This window comes from Podarcis cretensis (genome assembly GCF_951804945.1).
Source record: "Podarcis cretensis genome assembly, chromosome: 1".
NCBI classification, from domain to species: domain Eukaryota; kingdom Metazoa; phylum Chordata; class Lepidosauria; order Squamata; family Lacertidae; genus Podarcis; species Podarcis cretensis.
In genome coordinates, this window is record NC_137170.1 from 127,566,946 (window position 1) to 127,587,569 (window position 20,624).

General features: G+C 42.9%; 1 protein-coding gene across 10 annotated transcripts in view; it reads right to left on the minus strand.

Moving 5' to 3' along the window:
* The window catches only part of ANKRD44 (ankyrin repeat domain 44), a 150,071-nt gene that overhangs the window by 4,165 nt on the left and 125,282 nt on the right, over nucleotides 1–20,624 (minus strand). For all 10 annotated transcript variants that reach the window (XM_079976878.1, XM_079976874.1, XM_079976872.1 and 7 more), the window contains 10 exons: nucleotides 16,838–17,039; nucleotides 13,924–14,002; nucleotides 11,788–11,905; nucleotides 9,096–9,312; nucleotides 7,961–8,048; nucleotides 5,934–6,017; nucleotides 4,997–5,142; nucleotides 4,588–4,670; nucleotides 2,334–2,416; nucleotides 1,862–1,953 (listed from right to left, as the gene is read on the minus strand). In XM_079976878.1, the coding sequence (XP_079833004.1) occupies nucleotides 1,862–1,953; nucleotides 2,334–2,416; nucleotides 4,588–4,670; nucleotides 4,997–5,142; nucleotides 5,934–6,017; nucleotides 7,961–8,048; nucleotides 9,096–9,312; nucleotides 11,788–11,905; nucleotides 13,924–14,002; nucleotides 16,838–17,039 (1,192 nt within the window). The remainder of the gene's footprint in view (nucleotides 1–1,861; nucleotides 1,954–2,333; nucleotides 2,417–4,587; nucleotides 4,671–4,996; nucleotides 5,143–5,933; nucleotides 6,018–7,960; nucleotides 8,049–9,095; nucleotides 9,313–11,787; nucleotides 11,906–13,923; nucleotides 14,003–16,837; nucleotides 17,040–20,624) is intronic.

A 20,624-nucleotide genomic window follows, 5' to 3' on the forward strand; every position in this document is an offset into this window, starting at 1 on the left:
ATATTTATTACCAAAGGAACCTAGTGTTATATTTTTAGGTTATCTTAAGGCTCCAGTCAATGTCACCGACTTAGAAGTGGTTGTTAACCTACTTAGGTAAAGGTAAAAGGACCCCTGACCATTAGGTCCAGTCGTGACCGACTCTGGGGTTGCTCATCTTGCTGTATTGGCCAAGGGAGCCGGTGTACAGCTTCCGGGTCATGTGGCCAGCATGACTAAGCCGCTTCTGGCGAACCAGAGCAGCGCACGGAAACGCCGTTTACCTTCCCGCCAGAGCGGTACCTATTTATCTACTTGCACTTTGACGTGCTTTCGAACTGCTAGGTTGGCAGGAGCAGGGACCAAGCAACAGGAGCTCACCCCGTTGCAAGGATTCGAACCACCGACCTTCTGATTGGCAAGTCCTAGGCTCTGTGGCTTAACCCACAGCACCACTCGTGTCAGGTTAACCCATGTTAACCCACTTACAGCTGCTCAAATGTGCACTGTGGCAAATTTGTGGGTGGGGGGGGGAGCTGTTTTGTTCATTTTGGTCTGTTATAGGAAAGTATGGAACATGACAATATTATCTAAGCTAATTTATTACAGAAGATTGCCAAATGAGCATGGAATGAGTAAGTCTGTTGAGAAATGGATTCTGAGAAGTTTTAGAACAGCAAGCATCATGATAACGTTCGGCCATGATCTCCTTTTGCTTTACTACAAAAGACCCCTGCTTGACTGATTCCCTTTATTTTCCTCTTTATTAGTAGGCATACCATCTCATTCTGTGCATATCCATTTGTATCTGAATTAGTGTTCATGTGTGAATACTATGCAGGTTCAATTTGTAAGAAAACTATATGTTTGTTTTAAAAAATATTTACAAAAATATTCGTATGAGATTAAATTCCAAATTACTCTGTTATTTGGCCTGCATTTGGCCTGCATTTAGTTACATCATTAATACTGGCCATCTCTAGGTGTTCAAGGATGGGATAGAAAGCGTGGCCTTAAGTGTGCTCAGAGACTTGCATGTGTCCAGTGCGCATTTAATATTTATATTTTTATGCCAAAACCCCTTACACCATACCTCAAAGGGTTTTGAAACTTCCTTCAAACTTAAAAGTGGTTTGCCATGCAGCACTGGAGGACTTTTGTATAAGAAACCTACATCCAAAACCACCGTGAGTGTGTAGAGTTTATCGCATGGCATTTTGGATCCTGCTCAAGGCGTTTTCAGTATCAGATCGCCATCCATCCAGCAATTTGCTTCAGTGCAAAAAGTTCAAAGCAAAAAGTGATTGGCTGTACAGAATTCAGTTTGACATAATACTACTGAGAGATGGAACTCAAAAGAGGCTTTCAATGAATGGCAGCGCTATTTGAATACTTAAAATCACGTCATATTTTCTGCATCTACGTCCATAGGGTGGCAGTAACTTTCTTTGCGTACCACATGTGGTCAGAATTGGAGACAGTATGATCTCAGAATGAATAAGGAAACAGTTAAACTGCTGGATCTCTCCCCTCTCCTGAGCATGCTTTGATTAGGCATTTAAAACACAGCACTCTTCAGTCAAAGAAGTTAAAAATTTTTGATGCCTTTTGTGCAACTAGAAGATTCTAATTCTTACTGCGTTAAAGAATGACTGGTAACCGTCAGGGAGGGCAAAACGAAGCAAAGAAGGAAAATAAGCTATTGTGTTTTATCTACGCTAAAGAAAAATGTGCTTTGGTGATGATAAAAATAACTGTTTAACAAAGTCATACTGAACATCTTATTACAATCAGCATTGTCTAACCTACTGGTCTGTATTTTAGAAACACACACGTGTTGAATAATGATGGACAGTTATTCTTCATGAGTGTTTTCACTTACCATTTTCATCTACGGCTCGTACACATGCCCCTTTCGCTAGCAACTCCTCAACTACCATCTTCAAGCCATTCTGTGCAGCAATATGAAGAGGTCTAGAAAACATAACATCTAGATTCAAGTAGGCTTGATGCATTTCAAAAGGTCTGTTGGGATATTATGCAGAGCATTCTCACGTGCTTAAAGTATAGGATACCAGAAATTCTTTTCTGGACAATTTCAACATGTACTTATCATAGAATCTTAAGAGTTGGAAGGGACCCAAGGGTCATCTAGTCCAACCCCCTGCAATGCAGAAATCTCAGCTAAAGCATCCATGAGGGGTGGCCACCCAACCTCTGCTTAAAAACATCCCAAAAACAAAACCCAAACATGAACGCCATATTTATAGAACGCAAAAAATAAGTAGACTTTTAAAAACACTAAATGTCAGTTTGGGTCAACAAAAAATAAAATTTCATTAGGTTATACTTACGTTTGTAATGCATTATTTTTTGCATTGATAAGGCTCTGTTCTTGTATCTTGTCAAGTATCAACAAGGCACATTTTTCATGTCCCTGGAATACATAAATGCATTTATCTTCTCGCTTTAGGAAATGATGAGAATCTGACAGTATTTAAGAATCAGTATGCACAGCCCCCTTTTATGCCATCACAGGTTAGCTTTCTGTAATCTGATCCAGGCCAATTTTTAAGGAACGCTATCAGATATGAGCAGACGAGGAGTGAATTGCATACGAAAACTGGGGAAATTTATTAGAATGAGAGCAAGAACACCTGGTGGATCTTTTATCTGTAAGTGTGTGTAATCTCTGAGCAGTGCTAACCTCAGATCAGCACATATGCTAACCACAAGCCTGTTGTTCACTCCCCAGCCAAAGTCATGGAACCATATTTTGGAGACACGGTCAAGTTGCAACCATTTTATGTTTTCCCCCCAGCAAAAAACTGTGCCACCAGCTTGACGAGGCGACAGAGCTGCCCTCAGCACCCCAGGGGATTCCCCCCTAATTGGCAACAGTGTCAGGGGGACAATGCTACCGCCAGCTTCATTCCCATTGGTTTTTTCCATCGCAAAGTACGAAGAAAGCCACTGGGCTGCTGGTACCAGCTCTGCCACTGTGTCAAGTTGCAACAAAGCTTTTATCCGAGAATAAATCTGAGAAAGAAAGTGCCGTATTTTTCGCTCTATAAGACGCACCAGACCACAAGACGCACCTAGTTTTTGGAGGAGGAAAACAAGAAAAAAAATATTCTGAATCTCAGCAGCCAGAACAGCGAGAAAGATCGCTGTGCAGTGAAAGCAGCGATCCCTCTTCCTGTTCTGGCTTCTGGAATAGCTGCGCAGCCTGCATTCGCTCCATAAGATGCACACACATTTCCCCTTACTTTTTAGGAGGGAAAAAGTGAGTATTATAGAGCAAAAAATACGGTACCGTAGATTCCGGCGTATTAGGCAACTGGGTGTATAAGACGACCCCCAACTTTTGCTGTTCAGTTTTAGAGTTATAGAGTTTGAGCGCCACCAGGGGCAGAGCGCGCACCTCTCTGCCGTTGCAGCAGCAGCCCAGGCGAGGCGTTTAGCGGGGGAGCGCCGCGCTCCGAAGGACTTTTCGCGCCCCCTTCTGTGGGGAGGGAGGAGGAGCGACGGCAGAAGGAGCACCTCTGCTCACCGGCTCCCTCTCCTCCTTCCCAACATGTATACCCGGCGTATAAGACGACCCCCAACTTTTGGGGTGATTTTCCAGGGATAAAAAGTCGTCTTGTATGCCAGAACATACGGTAAATATCCTCTGCCACTCCATATACAATGGTGAGCCCCAATATACTGAAAAAATAAATATGAGTATATTTTATCCAATCTGTGATGATTATTCCACTTTCCGCCTACTCCCCAAAATGAAAAAAAAACAACAACTATGAGCGGAATCCTTCGGCCCAGTTTATTCTCTGGCCTTTGGTGTTGCCACTAGCAAATAGCAAAAGTCAACAATAAAATACAATTTCCTCTTCAGTTTATCTCAAAATGCACCAAAAATAAAGGGTAATGATTTTGGAGCAGTGTTGTTTTAGGCTTATTTGTTTGCACTTTTGATCTCTTCCCCACCTACTCACCCATGTCAGTCACTGATTGATTTTCCATAACCCTCCTTCGTAAGACAGTACTAGTTTTCAAAATTATTCCCAGTGTTCAGAAGATATACTGGCTAAGTTTAGCATTCAGTTGGTTCACTGAGATTTGCAAAAAGCGTTAGGAAGAAACTAACTACACAATCAGAGGGGTACACCCCCCTTGTTTTTATGGTGTTGGGTTTTTTTAAAATTGTTTTTCATGTTGTAACCCACTCTAGGCCTTATGATGAAGGGCAAGCAACAAACAATGAAACTACTTTTTATCATGTCTTCATTGCACACACAGCCCAATTCACGTGGTAAATCTGGGTTTGCGAAAGGATTTCCATATGTGCAATGCAACTTCCACTCCATCTCCCCTCCCCTCCCCACCTGTCACCCCAAAATTTGCTCTGGACAGTCAGGGAGAGGGAATTCAGGGTGGGGGTGCACAGGGAGAGAAGAAAGAGGGGAAGTTTGTAATCAAAAGTCCATGGGATGACTTTACTGAGTACCAAGTGCCTCTGATACAAGTATCATTATTTTGCCACACTTTTAATAATGTCTTCTACACACATGCACACACACAAACACACACAAATGCTTTTAAACATACTTTACTGCTAGCCAAGTGCAAGGATGTATTCGAGTTCTTATCTTTCAAAGTTAGATCAGCCTTCGCGCTGTTCACCAAAAAATCTAAGATACAGAAAGAAAACAGACCACACAATTACTCTCAGGCAGTTAAATTACCTTCAATCTCCGTTCACAGAATATCCCATTTCCTAGTGTGCTCTTTGCATTTCCTAAAACTAACGAGACTCTAGTCCTGTACACCCTAATGAAAGTCTTGGCAAAGTAGTGTTTTGAAGTGAAATCTGGAGTGTCTGCCGGTGACATAAGCAGCAGCAGCAGCAGCAGCGCTGTACGAAGATGGCTTTTTCTTGCTAAACACGCATACAGAATATCTGTAGACCTGTACAAAGGTATTCATTCTCATCAGTTCCCAGCAGCCAGGTACTTACCTACAGCACCTACGTGTCCTTTTTCAGCAGCCATCGTAAGTGGTGTTTTCCCTGAATTATCCGCAGCATTCACTTGTGCATTGTGGCTTAAGAGAAGCTGCAAGCATTCTACGTGGTCCGCGAAGGCTGCTGCGTGAAGTGGTGTTCTAAGAAGAAATAACACCTTTTTTTTAGACACTAGAGAATTTTTTACTAGTATTATTACTTACCGTACTTTTCCGTGTGTAAGACTAGGTTCTTTTACTTTAAAATAAGGTTAAAAATCTGGGGGCGTCTTATACACAGATAGTGCATATGCCCGTTTTCTAAATTTGGGGACCACAAAAGTAGGGGGCTTCTTATACATGGGGGCATCTTATACACAGAAAAATACGGTAGTTCTATTCCACTGCTAAGTCCAAGCTAACAACTTTTCAAAACAATGAACCCAATAATTCAACATTAAAGGGGGTGGGATGGCAGGCTGCTACTCGGATGAGAGCATTGTTCTGTGGATGACACAAGAAACATGAACACACGGGATGCATCAAGTCCACTTTCATTTCTCCCATGATTTCAAGTAATGAGTTCAAGAAGGTTTTTTTGTTTGCTTGTTTTGTCCCACTGCTTTATCCGGAAAATCCCGTGGTTTACTGCTGAAACGGAACAAATATCAATTGGGTTTTCTGTGGATTGAAGTCCCCCCCCCCATTTCAGCAGTAAACAGCTGGCTATCACAGGGAAAGTGACAGGACAAAAACAAACAAACCCACTCTCAGTCCCTTGACTTGAAATCGCGGGACCAAAGAAAGTATGGTTGGGCCTAAGTCTTATCTTCGAGAACTGAGAAATCTGTAAGCCCTGATATTTTCAGGGGACCATCAATAATGTATTTTGAACATATCTTAATGGGTTCAGTTGAAAACAAACACACAATCATTATCCGAGCAGTCCTTACCTTCCTTTGTCATCTTTACAATTGACAATGCCAACACCAATGGTCCCAATGAGTAGCGACGCACAATTTTCATGATCATTGATTCTATTGAGAAAACAGGTTTGCAAATTGGAACTCTCCTTTAATAAGTCATTCATTTCATAAACATACATCCTTTCCCCCTGGTTGTACTTCTGACTCAACAAAGCCTAGGCAACAAGTCTACATCAAGGGCTACTGTCAATGTCAGAGGCTGTGTGCTTCCAATGCTGTAGCACTCAGTTCCTGCATAGAAAAATATGCATAGAGGAGGGAGTTTGCACCTGCGGATATAAACTGTACCTGAAAAGCTCTTCCACAAGTTATGATGAATGCGTATAAGGAGCCAGCAAAGGTATGTAGGCACAGTCCCACTCTCTTTTTTTTTAATGTGCTCCCTGTGTATAGCTCTGACACACAGATGAGGATTCACATTCAGTAAAAACTCTGGCAGGAATCTGACTGAAGTGCTTTTCTTCTCCTGATGAATTAGAAGCTAGTTTTATATGAACTTGAATAAGTTGTAGTGTTCAAATGTCATTCTTTATTCCTAAGCTTCTCTGTGCAAGTAAAGATTTCAGGCAATACTAATACCGCCATTTCTGATGGGTAAAGTAAAGGTAAAGGGACCCCTGACCATTAGGTCCAGTCGTGGCCGACTCTGGGGTTGTGGCGCTCATCTCGCTTTATTGGCCGAGGGAGCCGGCGTACAGCTTCCGGGTCATGTGGCCAGCATGACTAAGCTGCTTCTGGCGAACCAGAGCAGCGCACGGAATTGCCGTTTACCTTCCTGCCGGAGCGGTACCTATTTATCTACTTGCACTTTGACATGCTTTCGAACTGATAGGTTGGCAGGAGCAGGGACCGAGCAACAGGAGCTCACCCCGTCGCGGGGATTCGAACCACCGACCTTCTGATCGGCAAGTCCTAGGTTCTGTGGTTTAACCCACAGCGCCACCCGCGTGGGTGCTACATGCTACTAATTAGTACATGCTATTAATTTCAGTGGGTTTTTGTCATGGGTAAATATGTATAGGATCGCAGTCATGGCATTTGACTTTTCTTGGTACTTCACACCAAGAGATGTTAGTTCCTTCTAGTTATTAAAAAAGAGACACTGTCCACATTCACATTTCCCACTAAACCATAGTTTAGTGTGATATGTACGAACTAGAATTCTGGTCAGTTTTGAAACATGCTAACTTCAAACCACTGGCCATGAAGCTGGCTTGTTTAAACTGACCCTAATTAAGGTAAACCACAACCCCCAGTTCAGATGCAGCAACAAGCTGATTTTAAAGGAAACAGTAACTTTTTCCAAAGTTCACCTTCCAGCTACGTGGGAGAAAGAAGGGTGGCAAGGAGGGTGCAAGCCTGAGGCTCATTCTAGAGCCCATGCATGCTGCACTAAGTTTAGTGTGACAAGTTAACATGGCCAGTGTGGGGAGGTAGCAGTAATGTTATCCAACACATCCCCGGCAAAAGTAAAATTACTGGTTCTACAGAGGGCTTTATACCGTTTCTATTTAAAAGATCAGAGCACAATGTGAAATCTAGGAACATAGCATGTAACAGAAAAGCTGACAATCAAATCCGAAAATTATGGTGGTGTGTTCTCAAATACGAACACTATAATCATTTCTAGATTATATTTATTGACGTGACAGAGTGAAGAGTTCATAACACAATAATTGACAAGCAGGGGAATTAGGCAGGGCTGTGACATTCTGCAACCTTTATTCCTTTTGTCCCTAGAGTGACTAAACCCGCATTTATGAATTTGCCCTAATTTTAGTTAACACCAAATGCCTTGAGGTTATTATGTGACAAATGTACATTCCTACGCCAATGATTTGAGAAGGGGAGAATTTTAACACCAGACAGATATATGTATTTTTGGACATGATCCATATCGTCTCTAGAAATTTTCTGCTGCTGTATCCCTAGTTTAGCTTGACCTTCCGTTAAAGCCACAAGAAGTAAGATTTGATGCAGCTGTTTCTACTTACACAGCACAGTGCAATGGAGAGAAAGGGTTCCCGATAAAGTTGCGGAAAGGTTTCTGTTCCAACAGTACCTCTATACAGCCTTCATTACCTGTAACAAATTGGGTGATTTCATGTTACAAAAGTGCTTCAGGATTGCTTGCAACTGAATAATAATAATAATAATAATAATTTTTATTTATACCCCACCCTCCCCAGCCAAGGCCAGGCTCAGGGCAGCTAACAAGCAATAATAAAAACAAATTGAATGAATACAACTTAAAAAACAAGATTAAAATACAACATTAAAATATTGAAACATTAAAATAGCTTATTTTAATAAATGAAATAGCTTATATAACGCAAATTAGCACTTCAGCATACAGTCGTACCTTGGTTTTCAAATTTAATCCATTATGGGAATCCGTTTGGCTCCCGGAACAGTTCGAAAACCAAGGTGCGGCTTCCAATTGGCTGCAGGAACGTCCTGCAGCCAATCAGAAGCTGCGCCGGACGTTCAGCTTCCGAAAATCATTCAAAAACCGGAACAATCACTTTCAGTTTTCGATCGGGAGCCGAAATGTTTGAGTTCAAAGGTGTTCGGCTTCCGAGGTTCCACTGTACTAAGGTGCCTCATACAGAGTCAAACTGCTGGTTCATCTACCTGTATTCAGATTGGAACACAGCTATCGCTTTGATTATGTTCTCCAAATTTTCTGATGAAGCTTTGGTTCAAAAGATGCACATAAAAGTGCATACATTTGCACTGTGAAACATGTAAAAATGTGTATTTTAGGGGAATGAATGACCGGAAAGAAGTGCAAGTTTTGGTGCTTTTGAAAAAATAGAAATACAGTACCTTTTAACATAGAATTGTTCAACCCCCTGAAATGCAGGAATAACAAAGAGACAGAATGGAGCTATGACTGAGTCCACGCTAAAGTGACATGGAACAAGCTGCTCCATCCCTCCTTAATTCTGCTTTGTGTTGTGATTATTAGAATGTGGTGCCTGGCATTTATTCACACTCGCAGTCTCACACCTACAAGATTGCCTGACTGCTCTTCTGAGTTTAGAAAAGGCTGCAATCCTGGCTTCAACTTTACTTTGAACTCCACATCAACCTTAACAATAGTACGCTGCAGGGGGGGGGACTTACCATTATAAGAAGCCCAGTGCAAAGGTGTATAACTCTGATTATCTTTAAAATTGTAGTCCCCTTCTGAAAGCGCCAACTGCAACAATTCACTCAGCCATGTGGCATGACCACGAGCTGCTGCGTAATGTAGAGGTGTCCTGCCTCTGGCGTCCTTACACATTATCAATGCTTCTTGTTCCAACAGCATTTGAACACACTCCTCATGCCCTGTCATAATCTGATTTAAAACACACATGCATAAATATATGGTGGGGGAGGACATTCAGAAGAGAACTGGATGGGGATATGTAAGAAAAACATTTTAAATTGGTGTTTGACACAGTTAAGGGGGCAACTTCGTGAAGATTGTGCCCCTGAAGTTAAATCATGAGGGAAACTAAATGAGAATGATGGAGAGGTTGCAAACAACTTGTTTTCATATGTGGTGGGAAGAGTCCAGTGGTGGGTGAGCTACAGGGGCAGGCCAGAAATCACAGCAAAAATACATCCATTACTCACAGAGACCCTTAAACATAGTCCTGCTTAGTATGTTTGAAAGATGTAACAAATCAATTTTGTCCAAGAAGTAGTGGCAGCATGGTTAGAAATGGCTAATGTGATAAGTATTGATGGCCATCACATGCAATCCAGTTCTATATTCCTGTTCCATTGTTGTAAGAAAATTATGTAAGAAAATTAATTTAAAAATAAAAGGAAAGATTCATCATAGCAAATGTAGTGGAGCGGCATACACAAATAAGCCACCTGTTGCCCATTTGTTTCACATGCATGGAAAACATGGCTTTTGCCTTTTTAAGGATACTACTGCCTGACTTAAAGAGCTCAATGCAAAAGAAAGCACCATGTCTGCATTTCTGATAAATGTTATCCCTGGCTTCTTTATAGTGTTGTTTATAAGTATACACCCACACTTTACACAAATTATGTGGCCAGTGAAGTTACCACTTTGCTTGCCTAAATGAATTAAATTGGTAGCGTCAGCAGCCACACCACATGGTGACTCAACACAGATCATTGTGGTTACCACCTCAGAGAGAGGTTACCACCTCAAACAAGAGATTACAACCCAACAAGAATGTTGAGGGTAATGCACATAAAACATTTCTTAGGGACAGGAAATGCTGGGACCGTGTTCCACAGTGTCAGCACCAAAACAACAAGCCCAAGTCCACTTCTCAAGAGAGACTCTCCTCCCTGAAAGAGAGGGGAGTGGTTGTGGACGGGAGCCCAAGCACTGCTCCTAGCAGGGGGCGTTGCCCCCTGCCTCCAGCTCACCTGGCTGGCACTCACGCCCCCCCCCCCGGTGGCCGTCCAACCAGGTGCCATGGGGGGGCGTGTCCAGCAGCCTTTATGCTGCAGTGCCAGCCTCCCCCCCCCGGCCTCATTTCTCTTTGTCGTCCTGGGCGAGTCACCCACCCTCCACTCCCTTTGAGTTAGGGCTTAGGTCATTGGCCTTGCTATGGACCTTAAGTTGGTTGCCCCGGTTGCCCGGGGGGCCTGGTAGGAGTTTTTCCATTTGGCATTAGGCTTTTTGGTTTTTTCGCCTACCTCGTAGCAATCGTCACAACTTTTTGGTGGTATTGGTGGGTAGGTTAGGCATTGGAATAATGTGTTGTGGTGTGTCGAAGTGCTAGGTGTGGCCATCGCCTATGCCTTCAATTTCTAGGGGTATTCCATTAATGGAATCTGGCGGTCGTGTATTCCGTCCGAAGCCTGCTTGGCGGGAGGCCATGGCACGACCCTCGGTGACATCAGGGGTGAGCCTATAGTTGGATTAGCATCAACAGGTGATGAACCCCTGGTGAATAAACCCACTTGTTTCGCGATCCAATGCCTAAGCCAATACCTTTTCATTGCTGTAATCAATAAAGTTGTGGCCTTTTCTAGCCCATTAACCTTATATCATGTGTCCCTGTGTCTTCATTTTACTTCGCGGGGGTCGGGTCCTCAAACCACAACATACTGTTACATGTACACATACTGGGCGGGATTCAAGTAACGTATACTGCTAATGGAAGTGTGCGCAATTGGACTCTCCTTCTTGTCTCCCCTGAGCCACCCACTCCCCCAAAATGGCTTGGGGGGCTCAGGGTAACCTTGAGAACAGCATACGGAGGGAAAGAGGGCAGACAATTCCATCTGGCATGCTGAAAAGCTTGTGGTGATGCACAATTGCCATGGCACTATGTTGGATTCCTCCCATAGTTTTTGTTACCTATTATTCTCTCCTCCAGTTAAAAATGTTGAAGCTTTTAATTGTCAGCAATTTAAACACATACACACACACACACACACACACACACACAACTTTTCAATAGAAAACACGACTTGTGGAGTTTTTTGTTTAAGAAGAAAAGTTCATTTTACTACATATATTCCATATCCCTGATTGTTGTTGTTTTTCTCCTTCTCCTTCTCTTTTAAATAATTGCCTTGGTTTTTTTTATTAGAACATAAAAGTTGCTTGGCTGAACTGGACCCAGATGCATCTGGAAGATCAGGAATGAGGAACCTATTGTCCTCTAGATGTTGGTACTTTAGTTGTTGGGGTGATGGGAGTTGATCCAACAACATTTATACTTTGTTTTGGTGGTCTGTGCTCATGTTGGACACTATTATGTATGTTTCAGGCAGAATTTCAAAAGGCATGCAGCAGACACATAGGACAAAATGTTCTAAAATCAGCAGTTACCCCTCGATGTAAAGCAGTGCATCCTAAGGAATCAGCTACATCCACTGATGCTTCTTTTTCAAGTAACAAGGCGACGGCATCTATGTGCCCATAAGCCACAGCTAGCATCAAGGGAGTTCTAAGAAATGAGAGACAACAGCAGTTTTAATCTTACTTCTGTGGGTTTTTTTTATTCAACATGCTATCCAAAAGGACCTGCCATTTTCACCAGACTTTGCAATGATACTCCCTCTTTCCAACATTCTTATTGCATCACATACTTGCTACACATAATTCCAGATATCCGATCCACAGATATTTCTAAACTGAGCAGCTAGTGTAGCCTTCCACAGACTACAATCCCCATCATTCCTGGCCTCGTTGCCTGGGGCTAATAGGTACTGAAGACCAACAACACATAGGGCCATCGTATTGGGTTACCCCTGCATGGTGTGGTGGTTAAGAGCGGTGGACTCGTAATCTGGTGAACCGGGTTCACTTCCCCGCTCCTCCGCCTGCAGCTGCTGGGTGACCTTGGGCCAGTCACACTTCTCTGAAGTCTCTCAGCCCCACTCACCTCACAGAGTGTTTGTTGTGGGGGAGGAAGGGAAAGGAGAATGCTAGCTGCTTTGAGAGTCCTTAGGGTAGTGATAAAGGGGACGCAGGTGGCGCTGTGGGTTAAAGCCTCAGCGCCTAGGGCTTGCCGATCGAAAGGTCGGTGGTTCGAATCCCTGCGGCGGGGTGCGCTCCCGCTGCTCGGTCCCAGCGCCTGCCAACCTAGCAGTTCGAAAGCACCTCCGGGTGCAAGTAGATAAATAGGGACCGCTTACCAGTGGGAAGGCGTTTCCGTGTGCGGCTCTGGCTCTGGCCAGAGCAGCGATGTCACGCTGGCCACGTGACCCGGAAGTGTCTCCGGACAGCGCTGGCCCCTGGCCTCTTAAGTGAGATGGGCGCACAACCCCAGAGTCTGTCAAGACTGGCCCGTATGGGCAGGGGTACCTTTACCTTTACCTTTAGGGTAGTGATAAAGTAGGATATCAAATCCAAACTCCAAACTCTAATATGAATCAGAGTCTGTTTATTCAATCAGGAAAATCAAGTGGTGAAGGTATTTATACACTGCAACAATTTCAGAGTTTTACTGATATTGTCCCATGGGAGTGTGGGGGAAGAGAGAGAAACAGGCTAAACCCTTTCTCCCTGGCATGTTATATTTCCAAGTGCTGGGGTCTTTCATTATTTCTTTCTTTCTTTCTTTCTTTCTTTCTTTCTTTCTTTCTTTCTTTCTTTTCGCAGAGCAACATTTGCACATAAATTTCCCACCCAGCCAGAGCCTAAAGTAGCACATTTCAGGAAACTACTACATATGCTCATTGAATAAACTAGCCCCAAGAAACAGATCAGAGAGTGCAGAGCAGGCCATCACTCACACAAACTGCTCTGCCTCCAACCAAAAGCCTGGAGGCTCAGGAGGAAACATCAGAAGTGATGCTATGGCTACCCCACTTTCCCCAGTGTCGGAAACCTCACTCAGCCTCCTGATAAGGGCCAGCCTTGGAAACAGATCCCAACTATGTCAACAACATCCTTCAATGCACCCCCTTACTCTTGCCTCTGTACGTTCTTAATGTGCAAAAGTAAATAAAGCATTGCCCTCAGGGAGACCGTTGCAAAACGTTTAGCACCTGCACCCCATTTACCAGCAGTGGCCTGGTCTCCATTGACAAAAGACCACACAGAGAGGTTGTAATGGAGATGCAAGAACAGTACTCATGCTTCCCCCTTGGGGTCTTGGCAACCCCCCCCCCGGCTCTTCCTGCCTGTGGGAATCTTTGCTGGTAGCTTCAGAAGCAGGTTGTCGAGGTACTGTCCCCCCCAATCATTTTCAGCGTAGCTGTTTTGCCTAAGTCTGGAAAGATCAGAATATCCTCTAAACACAGAATTAATCTGTGTGCTTCCAAGACTGAAATAATTAGTGCAAAATGCACAATTCCAAACCCAAAGCTGCTTCCGTGCTGCAGCTAACTTTATAAGAAACAGAAGCAGCGACTACCAAGAGTCTATTACATTATTTTGATTATGATCTGAACGCTAGTGCTTAAGGTGTTCCCAATACCACACATGTCACGCAAACAGATAAAAACAAAGTCGACTTACTGTCCTTTTGCATCGGTCACATCAGGGTTATCTGCTACTTCTAACAAAAGCCGCAAACATGGAGTGTGTCCGTTGATAACTACAAAAAGGGAAAACATTTTAGCATTCTGAAAATAAAGCCTAGAAGCTCATGCACTCTTACATCTAGTTATTCACAGCTGTCCCAGATTCTAGGCGTTTTCTCCTAAAGTGTACCCCAAAGGAAGAAAGAGATGTTCCCTTTAGCACTTGAATATATGGATTTATATCTAGCGGGAATCAAATGACCAAAAGATCAGTTGGTATAGTGCAGGGGGAACACATATGGAGGGGAAACGAAGGCAGACAAGGAGATATTGTAGAGATGGAAAAGGAAATGGGGGGGGGCGCGACTGAGTCAGGGAGAGGGGGCCTGCTGAACAAGAGGGCACTCCCCCAGTAGATATAGGTATAAAGGTAAAGGGACCCCTGACCATTAGGTCCAGTTGTGGCCGACTCTGGGGTTGCGGTGCTCATCTCGCTTTATTGGCCGAGGGAGCCGGCGTACAACTTCCAGGTCATGTGGCGAGCATGACTAAGCTGCTTCTGGCGAAGCAGAGCAGTGCACGGAAACGGTGTTTACCTTCCCACCGGAGTGGTACCTATTTATGTACTTGCACTTTGACGTGCTTTCGAACTGCTAGGTTGGCAGGAGCAGGGACCAAGCAACGGGAGCTCACCCCATCGCAGGGATTCGAACCACTGACCTTCTGATCGGCAAGTCCTAGGCTCTGTGGTTTAACCCACAGCACCACCTGCGTCCCAGATATAGGTAGAGAATGTACCTATTTGTATATAGTGGGTCAACACAGGTGCCTGCATTTTTTGACTGTCCTTGGTGGCATAGCAATGGAAACATCTTGTGGGGGACAGTGTCCCCAAAGAGCCACAACAAGCTCCTGACGTCAAAAAACGTAGCATTGCGCCACCAGTTGTAATAAAGAGAGCATCAAAATGTTGAGTGTGTGCCTGCACATACACAGCATGCTCAAACTCGGTCTGAGTGAACTGATATTATCATACACTAGTGGCAAAAATTGTGGAAACCTTTTAGAAAAAGTTTATTTCTGAAGTTTGATGGCTCATAACACCACTTTTTGGGGAGTAATACCATAAAATTATATACCAATGGAAAGATAATTTAATGAAGAATGTAATTCAACAAGGATTCTTCAATTATCTGTATTCTATCAAATGTTATAGCCAAATAATCAGAAAAAGGAGTGTTTAGAGAGCCAATCAGGTGTCATCTTGTTTTGGCAATGATGGCTCATAACACCACTTTTGGGGTGGGGGGAGTAATTCAATAAAATTATATATCAATGGAAAGATAGTTTAATGAAGAATACAATACAATACAATACAATACAATAACTTTTATGGAGGATTATTTATTACAACATAAATAAGGAGGCCATTTGTCAGTGTGTTATGTGATTGCTATCAAGTTGGTTGGGGTTTTTTGTTCTTTCATTTAGTGAGCTTGTAAAACGTAATAAAATTAAAGAAATGGCGCAAAGCATTGACTGGTCACCCAGAAAGTGATGTAAAATAGTAATATTAAGTGAGCAAGGCTCACAGCTGTGAATAAATTAGAAGAAAAATTGGTGGAAACTTAACCAGAGGTGGCATTTCTAAATTTCTTAAGAGGTATAAGGAGACTCAGTCACTACAAAATCAAACTGGTAAAGGCAGGAAAAGGTGCACAACAGCAAGTGACGATAGAAGAATTGAGAGACTGTGCCTATGTGATATAAGAAAATCATCTGGGTGTATACAAGATGACATGGCGCAATGTAATACGAAGTTGAGTGCAAGGACTGTTTGGCGCAGTCTGCAGGAATATGGTCTAAATGCTAGAATTTATGAGCCATCATTGCCAAAACAAGATGACACCTGATTGGAAATGCACTTCCAAAAGGTTTCTACAAGTCTGGCCACTAGTGTATGGTGTACAAATTTTATTCAGCCAATAGAGGTCTCTGTCAGACCATGCTGAGGTGCTGCAATATGTCAGTACAAAAGATTGCACTTGTCTGTTTGGTACAATGCAGATAAACACACTGGAGAAACAGCAGCATGTATTCCATACCAAACCAGAACATAGGAAAAAGTAACATGTCAGCACTTAGTCATCAATTACAAGTGAGTTTGTGTGAATACAGAATGGACTGCTTCAAAAAAGGCCTAATAGCCAGTTCAGTAAGTAATGATAACTGGTAATAGTCTCAAGGGGGTAAGGAAGGAGTACAATTCATTGAAGATCTTTGATCAAGATTTCTAGCACAGGCAATGAAATAGGTTCAATCTATGTTACTACTGGAAGGGGCCCAACCATAGCTTCGGTGTCTGCTGGATTTGTTTCCCACTGCTGAAGAGGTAAGGTACCCTTTGGTCTAAAAAAGCGACTTGCCTCTTCAACAGCAAACACTCTATACAGTGGTGCCCCACAAAACGAATGCCTCGCAAGACGAAAAACCTGCTAGACCAAAGGGTTTTCCGTTTTTCGAGGCGCTTCGCAAGACGAAAACGTCTTGCGAGTCTTGCGATTTTTTTCGTTTTTCTTCCTTTTTCTAAGCCGCTAATAGCGCTAATCCGCTAAGCCGCTAATAGGGTTGCTTCGCAAGACGAAAAAACCGCAAGACGAAGAGACTCGCGGAACGGATTCTTTTCGTCTTGCGAGGCACCACTGTACATGTTCTTAGCAACATCGGAAGCTGCCTTGCGCTGAGTCACGCTCATCGGTCCATCTGACTCAGCACTCCCTACAGGGATCTCTTCTCAAGCTAAGTAGCTGCACTATCACCAGGCTACAACCCTAGCCCATTCTTCTCTTCTCTGCATGCAGCTTACTTGCCCTGCAGCCAACACATACAAATTACAGCATCTCACTGACCTGCGGCATGAAGTGGGGTCCGTTGGGTGACGTTATCTTTCACCATAACAGAAGCACCCTGGTTGATGAGCGCTTCCACACATTCAGTGTGTCCCTTGAATGCAGCCAGGTCCAAGGCAGTATGTCCTTTCTCATCCTTAATATCCAGATCTCCCAGAGACTGGAGAAGTACCTCCAAGGTTTGATGATGACCATTATAGGCCTAGAGGTCAAAAAATTACTACTTCAGGCCAAAGCACTTCATAAGCATTTTATGTATGGGAGAGACTCTCCTCCCTGGAAGAGAGGGGGAGTGGTTGTGGGCGGGAGCCCGAGCTCCGCCCCTAGCAGGGGGCGTTTTTCCATTTGGCATTAGGCTTTTTGGTTTTTTCGCCTACCTCGTAGCAATCGTCACAACTTTTGTGGTATTGGTGGGTAGGTTAGGCATTGGAATAATGTGTTGTGGTGTTGAAGGGCTAGGTGTGGCCATCGCCTATGCCTTCAATTTTTGGGTATTCCGTTAAAGGAATCTGGCGGTCGTGTATTCTGTCCAATGCCTGCTTGGCGGGAGGCTATGGCATGACCCTCGGTGACATCAGGGGAGAGCTTATAGTTGGATTAGCATCAACAGGCTCCACCTACTGGTGAATAAACCCCCTTGTTTTAGACATCCAATGCCTAAGCCAATACCTTTTCACTGCTGTAATCAATAAAGTTGTGGCCTTTTCTTGCCCATTAACCTTATATCACGTGTCCTTGCATATTCATTTCACATTGCGGGTGTCGGGTCCTCGAACCACAAATAGTCCTTATTATAATAATCAAAAATGAACACAGTGAAGAAAAACCCCACCTCACCCTCCCACTATGTATAAGGGTCTGGTGACTTCTGTTTCAGTGTATCTGAAGAAGTGTGCATGCACACGAAAGCTTACACCCAGAACAAACTTAGTTGGTCTCTAAGGTGCTACTGGACAATTTTATTTATTTATTTATTTATTTATTTATTTATTTATTTAAACAGTGAACACAAGTCATTATACCGGTGATATAGCTCATTTCATCCTGTTTTGTCTTGAAGCATCCGGTTTCATTGCATTTAGTATTTACCACACCAACTTTTAGTTTCTAATGCTTTTATCTGACATGACACTATTGCAAGATACCATGAAAAACTGATTAAAATCATTATGCAATGACTTAGTGAAAACTGGGTCGTAGTGATTACAGGAAACACATCAAGTTACAAATACTCTCCTCTAGAAGCATAAAAAGGTAAAGGTACCCCTGCCCGTACGGGCCAGTCTTGACAGACTCTAGGGTTGTGCGCTCATCTCACTCTAGAGGCCGGGAGTCTAAGTACGTACAATTGCAAACAATCCACATACAAGTTATGAGATCTATGTTGCAAGAGATTTAGGTTATATAATGGCCAGTTCTATATTATCTTGATCAACTTTAGGTTAATTTAAAAAAACAAAACAAAATGGGAAATGGTCAGAAGCTAAACAACAGATACTTTTAACAGCACAATCCTGTGCTTGTCTACTCCACTATGTTCTGGTAGTCTTACTAATCCTATGCAATCCTATGTTTAAGATTGCAGCCTAAGGGCACCTCCAGACTTTCAATGTTTTGTAGGTGGGATCCAAGCACACACCAGACTTCAGTTTTACACAATTAAAGTGCATTAATTGGCTCTGTCACCCTAGCACAACAGATACACTTTTAAAAAGGAGCAGACTTTTTGCAGTTAGGAAAGTGACAGGGAAAGTGTGGGATGAATGAATGGCAAGACATCCTGCAAGCAAATCAGGATGAATGTGGGGTGAATGCTCATTTTCATATAGCCACCTAGCAAAAAAATCAGAAAGAATGCTCAATAAGGAACGGATGCAAATCAGAAAGGGTGCTCAACAAATGGGTTGCCTATGGGAGCGTTTAGTGGAGCTGCTACTGGATATCTAAGAAGCACTGAGCTTAGTTTGCATGCAGTTGTGGCTAGATACAGCTTAACACAATTTTTCTGGTTCTCAGTTGAACAAGAACAATGCTCCTTTACAGACATGAAAATTTGTGAAATTATCATTGAAATTCACGTATTTTGTTATCTGACATTTCAACTCTCATTTTAAAAGGGTTTTTAAAAAATGAAATGGTCACTGCATACAACTGCAGCACAAGTGTAGATGAAGATCTCTTATGAAAATTAAATTTGGATGTGTATTCTCTGCATTTATCCAGGGTAGCTTGTAATTGTAGTGTTGTTGTAATTTTGGGTTTGTCCGTTCAGTTGACAAAATAGGGCTTTAATGCTGAAGAGGCAAATACAAAATTATTTCTATCTTACATTCATTCTAAAATCTTATTTTCATCAAAGCTAAAAGCTGCAGCATTTCAAATAGGATTAAAAATTCTAATTATTTCATTGATGTGCAATTCCTATGAATGTTAATGAGAACAGAATATGCAGGAAGGTATGCATTAAAATTCATATTGAATTTTATGTTTTAAGCATATGAGATAGACTGTTGGTTAAAGATGACATGTGTTCATGTTCATATCCTTTTCTGCGGGGAAGTATATTCATATTAACTCAATTTACATTCCTTTATTTCAAGTAGCGACATAAACTAGATGAAAAAGAAAACGAGGCCTTCAATGTGATAATAGGGTATTAAAAATGTGCAATCTGATTCCCAGCACCACCTGAGATTAAAGTTAATTTTTATTTTAGGGCTGCATCAAAACAAAATTTGTAGCCTTGTTTGCAGGCTGCAAAACGGGATACCCCCTTATTTGTTGATGCTTAAGAGGGCACTACAAAGCTTAGCATAGTGTACTCATTGTACAGAGGAAGGAATTGGACTACAATTACCATGAGTCCCAGTGTCAGGAGTCCAGGTTTCCAGCTTGATGACACAGTGAGCATAGCTAATTAAAAAGGAGGATTTAATTGCAAAAACAAACAGATAGCTCCGGACAGCTCTAACAAAGCCTCTGGCAGCATCACTCAAGATGACCCTTCTGAAGACTCCTTCCGGTGTCAACAGAAGATACTGAATTTAGGACCCTTACATCTCTTGTTTAGCTTCCTATCTAGCAGCCCTCCCATTCGCCGACTCTTCAGACTTAGTAGATCAGCTCCAGCCTCTTCCTGTTCAGAAAGACTGTCTCTCGTTCACACCTGTTTGTGCTTCCTGAGAGCTTTGGCTATGTTCCAGCCTGCTCTCACCTACTGCCTTATCAGTTTGCCATTCAAGATCAGGAAGAGCCGAAGTTTGCAGCTGTCGGCTCTCTCCTGCCTGAGTAAAATCTAAGCTTCTCTGTTCCGGGCTGCTTTCTGTAGTTGGCTGCAAAGCATTGCTTGGAGCTGGCTCATTCCTGACATCCAGCTAATATGGTCGGTGGTCAGGATAGCTCAGTTGGTACATGAGGCTCTTTATCTCAGGGTTGGGAGTTCAAGTCCCACCTTGGGCAAAATATTCCTGCATTGCAGGGGGTTGTACTAGATGACCCTTGTGGTCCCTTCAGACACTACAATTCTATGATTCTATGACCATACACAAAAGGAACACTGGGGGAATGGGCATTTTGAGTACCTCATTTAGTATCCTCCTTTTTCTTTCCAGCAAGAAATCCTATATATTGATAGCAAATGTATTCTCAAGTGCACGTGTGCTGCTGTCACCAAGATGGCACCGACCATGTACTTGAAAAAGGGATCAGAACCCCCAAGGTTTGTAGAAGTACAAAAAACAAAATACTGGCGGGGGTGGGATGGGGGAGAATCCTAAGGAGAGGGGAG